Source organism: Cibotium barometz, chromosome 52 (assembly GCF_041138505.1).
Source record: "Cibotium barometz isolate CiBa-2024 chromosome 52, ASM4113850v1, whole genome shotgun sequence".
NCBI classification, from domain to species: domain Eukaryota; kingdom Viridiplantae; phylum Streptophyta; class Polypodiopsida; order Cyatheales; family Cibotiaceae; genus Cibotium; species Cibotium barometz.
In genome coordinates this window covers 32,568,778-32,576,835 of record NC_141097.1, presented here as the reverse complement: position 1 = coordinate 32,576,835, position 8,058 = coordinate 32,568,778, and the positions used below count along the sequence as shown (strand labels likewise).

At 38.9% G+C, this 8,058-nt stretch overlaps 1 protein-coding gene across 1 annotated transcript; it reads left to right on the top strand.

Annotated features, from left to right (window-relative positions):
* Window positions 1-4,403: 4,403 nt before the first annotated feature.
* On the top strand, window positions 4,404-6,090 carry LOC147609067 (RING-H2 finger protein ATL2-like). Its single transcript, XM_086788612.1, has one exon. The coding sequence runs from the start codon at window positions 4,943-4,945 to the stop codon at window positions 5,912-5,914; it is 972 nt and encodes a 323-aa protein (XP_086644738.1). The 5' UTR covers window positions 4,404-4,942; the 3' UTR covers window positions 5,915-6,090.
* Window positions 6,091-8,058: the final 1,968 nt, after the last annotated feature.

The following is an 8,058-nucleotide window of genomic DNA, read 5'->3' as shown; positions in this document are numbered from 1 at the left end:
TCTCTCTCTCTCTCTCTCTCTCTCTCTCTCTCTTAGAGTGAGAGTTACAAGAGATCTAGTTAACCTTGATCTTGGGTTAGTAGATGCCCCTATCCCTAATCCTCGGTGTCTCCTCGTGGGACATAACTCTCTCTCTCTCTCTCTCTCTCTCTCTCTCTCTCTCTCAAAAGCGAGAGTTGTGAGAGATCTAAGAAGAGACATAGTTTATGTAGAACCAGATGAGGGTATTATTAATGAGGTTTTAGTCCCATTGAGTAAACAATGGATATAATGATGGACATGTGAAGCTCTTTTTGTGTTTGTACTCTCTTATTCTCATTATCAATACTCACTATCAAAATTAGAACATGTAATAAACACTAAATGATGGTCACGTGTAACTTTCTTTTGTGTTGGTGGGTAATAATATCATATACTCTTTTTTTGTGATAAAGTCACTCTAAGGCTATTTTATGTTTACATGGAAAATGAGTAAGAGAAATATATATATATATATATATATATATATATAGAGAGAGAGAGAGAGAGAGAGAGAGAGAGAGAGAGAGAGGAGGACAAAGAGAGAGGTAGATGGAGATATATAGAGAGACCGAAAAGAGAGAGAGACCAAAGATATATATATATATATATAGATATAGAGAGAGAGAGAGAGAGAGAGAAGACAATGAGAGAGGTAGATGGAATTAGATAGAGAGATAGCCACGACACGGCTTAGGGCATATCTTAGGCTTCTCCAAACTCCCTCAACTACCCGGCTTCTAGCAAGAATAAGAGGTAAGCCCTAGACTTGAATCTTTGCTATTTTTGCACCTCCAAGCGGGGGTGTCGGTGATTTATTCTTTACTTGTTTTTTTTTGCCTATGCATAGAGCTTATGCATAAGCATAATGCACAAGCCTATGCATAAGATATTTGTATTTATGCATGCATAAATCTTATGCATAGGCTTGTGCAATAAGCTTATGTATAAGCTCTATGTACATGTATATATACATAAAGCTTATGCATAGAGCTTGTGTATGAAGCCTATGCATAAGCTTAATGCATAGAGCTTATGCATAAGCTTAATTTATAAGCCTATTCATATGCATGAGCCTATGCATAAGTTCTATGAAGCATCAATCCTATGCATGCTTTCACAAAGCATGTATGCATTGGCTTATGCATAAGCTGACTGCATAGAGCTTATGCATGAGCTTAATGCATAAGCGTAGAAGCTCTACGTGTTAAGTATATGCATGCTTTCATAAAGGATATAGGCATTAAGCTTAAGCATAAGTCTATGCATAAGCTTAATGTATAGAGCTTATCCACCATGAGATCTATATATTAAGCCTATGTATGCTTTCATAAAGTAGGTATGCATGAAGCTTATACATAAGCCTGTGCAGAAGCTTGTACCTATGCATGCTTTAATAAAGCAGGTATGCATTAATCTTATAAATAAGCCTATGCATAAGCTTAATGCATAGGGATCCATAAAGCTTATGAACGAGCTTAGTGCATAATCTCTATGCATTAAGACTATGCATGCACTCATAAAGCATGTATGCATTAAGCTCATGCATAAGTTACATGCATAAGCTTAATGCATAGGCTTATGCTGCATAATGTCTATGCATAGAGCTTATGCATAAGCCTATGCATGAGCTTCTATGCATAGAGCTTGTGCATTAAGCCTACGGATAAGCTTGTGCATGAGCTTTTATGCATAGAGCTTCTATGCATGAGACTGATGCATGTGGTCTCATGTATTAGCCTAATACACGAGACTTATACATAGAGCCTCATGATTTTCTATGCATAGAGGCTTATACATAGAACCTCATAATTTTCTATGCATAGAGTCTTATGCATGAATTTCTATGCATATAGGAAATAATTAGACTCATGCATCATGCATTATAAGTCTCATGCATGAGGCTTATACATTATATGCCTCATGCATTATGCATGAGCCTATGCTTATCGTCTCATGTATGAGGCTAATCCATAAGCCTCATGCATAGAGCCTCATGAGTTTCTATGCATAGAGGTATTGCATGAGCCTAATGCTCTAATGCATATGGCCTCATGCATGAGGCTTATACATAAGTATTATGCTTTGTCTAATGTCCCCGATAAGTAGGGCATATGTAAGTTTATGTTTTATCTCACCTAATATCTAAGCTTTTATATCTTTACATGATATTTTCACATAAAGCGAGCAACCCTCTCCTCCACGTAAGGTGAGAAACCCTATTTCTCATTTTCTTTTTGCAATAAGCTTTATGTTTATGGTTTATGGTTCATGTGTTTGTAGGTCTTCTTTTTTCTGGTCCAACACTGTGCCCTTCCTATATATTTAGATATGTTCTGAATCCTAAACCCTTTCTATTAATTATACACCCGTCAGGGTGCTAAGGGAGTTTTTTTTCATGTTACTAGTATGCATAAAGGGTTCCATGCATAAAGATGCATGAGGGCTCTATGCATAAAGAGACCTCTATGCATAGAGATATTATGTATAAGAGGCATATACGCATGCATATTAGGTCATACACGTAGATCCAATATTCATGCATGCATATGTATGCCCTATGCATGTATAGTAGAGCATGAAAAAAGCTCTAACAACATGCATGCATATGTACACTTTATGTATGCTCTACGTAGACTACACATAGGAGTTTTAAGTATTTATGTTTATGCATGGATGGATGGCAGATAACTTGCACTACAATGTTACATGTGAAGGAGGAGTAGATATCCCAATAGTCCTTGTAAGAATATTACCTCGAACTGTATCTTATTCTTTAAGAAAAAAAGGTAGCCTTCTAATAATATAAAATCAATGTTCATGTGTCTTATTTACCCATTACACACCTTGATTAGCCCATTACCCATTCACACTAGGGTGGTCTAATTTTTTTAAACCACTGATACAAGACGGTTATTATATTTCAATAGTTAAGATGAGCCTCATAAACCTTACTATAACTTACATGCTTTGACTTGGTCCTCGCAACATACATGCTTTGACTCAGTCCTTGCAAACTGACATGCTTTGACTCTGTCCTTGCAACCTAATTTAGTTAATATGATGTTGATAGAAAGTGCCAAATCATGTTTCGTGTTTCTTAATCAATGGATGAAAGAAATTTAGAGTATTGAAAGTCCTTTTTTAGATCACATTTAGAGTATTGAATGCCTTTTGCATCATTTTTTTTCATCATGTTTTTTGGATCATGGATGAAAACTATTGAGTGTTGAATGTTATACCCAAAGTGAAGTATGCACAGAACATTATGTCAACGTTTGTACATAGGACAATTTAATATCTCGAGGGAGCCTAAGTTTATTGAAAATAATAATGTTAAATACACTAAAAATCACTATAATACATGTAAACAAGTGCATGAGTAGATGAATAGCATTGTTTGACCTTGATTTTTACCTTCAACTCCATACATCATTCCATTGTTTTTCAAACACAAAGGGACAAAGTTTTTCAAACATTATTTTTTAAATAATAATGTTTCACCCTAAAAATCACTATAATAGTAGATGAATAGCATCACTTGATGCTTGATTTTTAGCTCCAAATCCATACATCATTACATTTGTTTTCAAACACAAAGATAAAGTTTTTTTTTTGAAGCAATTCAAACATGATAAGTATGCAATTTGTATCATAGTTATTTATATAAGGTCCACATATGCTTTGTTTTGATTGCATATTATACTTCAATTTTGATGTCATTTCTTTCAACTTGAGTATGACATTGGATGAGAGGATGGAAAATACATAGGTAAAGCATGGTATGATTCTTGGTATGATTATACCAATTTACATAGGAATTACAAAATCGAAACCTCCCTCACACAAAATAAACCCAACCATGTAATTATGTGGAACATCCATGGGCCAAGCTTGATCTTCCCCAAATATTCCTCTTAGACTATGTTAATCATGTGTTTTGATGTACATGATAGGAGCAAATAGAGTTGAAAAGGATGCATATCATCATGATGATGTGGTGTAGGACCCATATTGTTCTAAGAGTCTCTCTTTAAGAAGGGTAATAATTTCTCCTCAAGTCTCTCGAGCACATAAAACTATAAACTGATTCGCAATCTCTTGAACAACATAGGATACACATCAATAATTCATCATGATGATGTGGTGTAGGTCCCATACGATACTAAGAGTCTCTCTTTAAGTAGGTTAATGATTTCTCTTAAAGTCTTTCAAGCACATAAAATTATCTATTGTTTCTCAAACTCTTGAACAAGAAAATAAGTAAAAAGGACATTGAAGGTGATATAAAGAAAATCATCTACATCTCCGGGACGGCATCATTCAAAATGCAACTGGATCCACCCTCTATGAAAGAGAGTTGAAGGTTAATGGGGCTATTCTTGCTACTATGACATAGGAGCGTCCATTGAAAAGTGCCTGGTTTGGTGAAAGGGCCATTTCAGAATAGATTATTAGGTTGCTTAAGAGGAATTCTCGGCAAAGAACTTATGTGTAGGTTGGGCAATCAAAGACTCGTGGTTTTCACAGTTCATGGCCATGGTAGACGCCTCAAGGTAGCTGAGATGTAGTAGCCATATCCCTTTGATTCTACAGGTTTCTCTTTCTCGTAGAGATTTTAGAAGGAAATATTCCTTCTTTCTCAGCTTAGTGTAGTGTTCTCAAATTTTGTGTGTTTCCAGCCTTTGATTACAAGTTATGGCTACGAGGTAAGGTAGCTTCTTAGGCCTTAATTTCTCTTTTCGCCTTTAATCCTCCTCCTCCTCATCATCATGAGTAAGGATTTCAGCTTGTACCTCCTTTTCTTCAAGTTTTGATGATTTCTTCCGTCACATCTGATGAGGATTAGTACCTCCAACTCAATTTATTCATCAAATCAGAGTGAGGGGTAGCTACGACCCACGATTATCTCATTTATGCTACGATGAGTGAGTTCAAGTTGTGCAGCAATGGTGAGCCTTGGCCTCAAAATCTGCCATGCCCGCCTCCTAATTCAAGTGACCCCTTTTATAACATACCCTTCCCACCACCAGTGGATAGCAGTAGCGATGAAGGCGGCTTATCTCTATCTCCGGGTGCAGTGGCTGGTATCATTGTTCTTGTGGGATTCATTCTGGTGTTGGTGTGCTTATTTGCTTTTAAATTTGGGACAAGGTTCACAGGAAGTCGAACAGGAAGAAACACTGCACGCAATGATCAACAAGCCCCTGATATGAATAATGATAATGGAGGCAACAGAGCAAGGGCTGCAGGTGGCGATGGTGGGCTTGAAGACAAGCTGGTGAAGTTGCTGCCTGTTTCAGAATATCATCATGAAGAAAACAAGCTTGTCAAAGTGAGCTGCAGAGAGTGTGCGGTCTGTTTGAGCTCTTTCGAAGAGAAGGAGTTTATAAGAGTGTTGCCCAAATGCCAGCATGCGTTTCACGTGCCGTGCATCGACAAATGGTTTGAATCGCATGCAAACTGCCCTCTCTGCCGCGAGAAGATCACTCTGCAGACAATTGAGATGTCTGCAGGCGGCGGCCCGGATCATGATCATCCACAAGGAGCTAATGAATGTGCTAATCAGGGATTAGAGTCTCAAGATAATCGTAATCACGTCGCTGTTTCGATTCCTGATTTGCCTGCACTAGATGATCATAACGATCAATCGGATCAGTACGCCATAACAATTATCGCTCCCTCCATTGATGATGGTGGTGCAGCTGGTCTCCATCTAATCGCCCATGATCAGCGTAAGCAAGAATCGGATCGCATCTTGTTACCGTCCCCCACTTCCACCAGTCTATTGAGAAAATCATTCTCCACAGGCTCTTTGAAGTTTGATCTCCATCACAACGATTCCTTCGCCAAATCCTTTAGTCTACGAGCAAATATTCGTCTGTTGTTTGATTAGTTTTGTAAATATTTTCTGGATGTATAGCCTTTCCTTTTGGAGAGTAGTCTTGGATAAACCCTCAACATTCTTTCATGATCAGAGAACTGAGTCTATTTTAGCAGAGATGTATGCATGTATCTTGTGTGTATGTACAAGGTCATAAAATTTCCATTTATTTGGGATCTTCGCTATAATTATCTCTCATAATAAAAAATTTGACGTCTCCAGATGATTTAATTTTCTTTCAGTTGCATCCATCAGCTATTCAGGATCAATGTTTCAGAAAGCCTCTGCTTTGCGACCATTCAACACCTCAACTTCACGATTGTTTTATCGCCTTTTTTGTGTGTGTGTGTGTGTGGGGGGGGGGGGGGGGGGGTGATGGACCATATCGTCTCTGGGGCTTATAGGAACTTCATCATGCCGTCAGGGCATCAGAGAGGAGGAAGAGAAACCTTGGAAAGGAAGAGGAGGATGATGATTGAATGGCGAAGACTCGGAGTGCGCTGTTGCTTAGCCCGCCGTTTACTAGCGATGTGGGAGACAAATGGACCGTATGCGATTAAAGGTCGCTTGTCGCTTTAACATATGAAATGCAACACTCACTATACAACATCTTTAGTCTTTGAGAGAAACTTTGGATCCCACTCCTACGTGTCTCACATGCTAAAGGCTACTGGGTTAGTGGAGTGTTTAATCCACTCATGTGAGTGCATGCCCATTGTATGTTGGCGGGTGGTGGACGTCTTGGGCCTTACGTGACGGTGGCCTCTAGCGGATGGCTTCTACTTGAGGATGAGGGGACGAGTGGATGGGGGGATTGGGATCCGGAGGCAAAGGAGGAGATGAAGCGTAGAGGTGAGGACGTCGAGACAGAGTGCAAAAAGAAGAAACGTGTTCCAAACTGGTTGAATGAAAGACTCTGTAATCAAGTGAAGAGTAAGGTATGTTTGAAACTTAGCCAAGAGTTCATTAGAAGCCAAGTAGGGTTGTTTTCGATGTGTAGCATGTTCCTTTTTTGCTCGGGCAAGCCTCTTTCAAAGGGCGAATTAGGCAAGTGGCTCTAGGAAAGCATTTTGCATGACTGCTCTCTTTCTAACATTTTTTACCTGGGGAAGGGTTTTTTCAATGTGCTGTTTATCAAAGGTCAGTTTGTGTCTGAGTTGTTTGCTAAGGGACCCTTCTTTTGGGGAAAAGGTTGGTGCATATCTTTCTTTTTGATCCATTGTTTGATGTTAATAAAAGTTTACAGAATGCATGCCCTATTTGGGTAGAAGTGATTGGGCTTCCTCCCTGGCTTAGACCTGCGTTGCGACCTGCGTTGCATGATATAGCCCAATCCCTTGGTTCTGTGTTATACGTTCCTGGTGATGAGGTAGTAGAAAGACGGGGTAATAGCGTGTGCATCACATGGAATCCAACTAATGAAACTCCAAAATATATGGAGGTAGATTTAGGTGAATTGGGTAAACTTGAGTTAGGCCTAGCTTTCTCCGATGCTTGCTTCAGATGTGGGGACTTTGGGCATATTGCCAAAGATTTCCCTGACTTAGAATCTACGAGGGAGGAGGTTAAAGAGGTTAATCGGGGGAGAAGTGATAAAGAGAGAGTACCTCTGGAAACTCATAAGAAAGAGTCTAAAGGGAAGGAATTAATGTTGGAATTTGGGGAGAACATGATGGAAGGGTGTTGGGCTAAAGCTAAAAGCAAATCCAGTGTCAGAAAGACTAAGGCAGATCTTAGGAAAGCCCAACTTAGTCAGGGTCTTGAGAGTAGAAAGAATGGGAATGGTGAGAATTTGAATTCTATCATTTTTTCTAACCCTTTCAGCCCACTGCTGGAAAGACATAACCCTATGATGGTAGAACATAATTCAGAGCAGTTATTGAATGAAACAAGAAAGGATTTTGGTATTGTTCAGAGTAGTCAGAGGGATGGTGATGAGGAAGTGGAGATGGTCCAGAAAATGCATTAACATGAAGAACTCCACAGAGTTTAAGGGGTGCACGTAAAACATGAAAGGGATTAAAGATAAGAAGAAAAGTGCTATATTTTGGGAATTAGTGGTCGTGGGGACTATTTGTTTTGGCTGTACATGAGCGTAACCTTTTTGGGAAAACCTCTAGAATAAATAGTTTTAGGGATTGGGAAATCTTTTATGG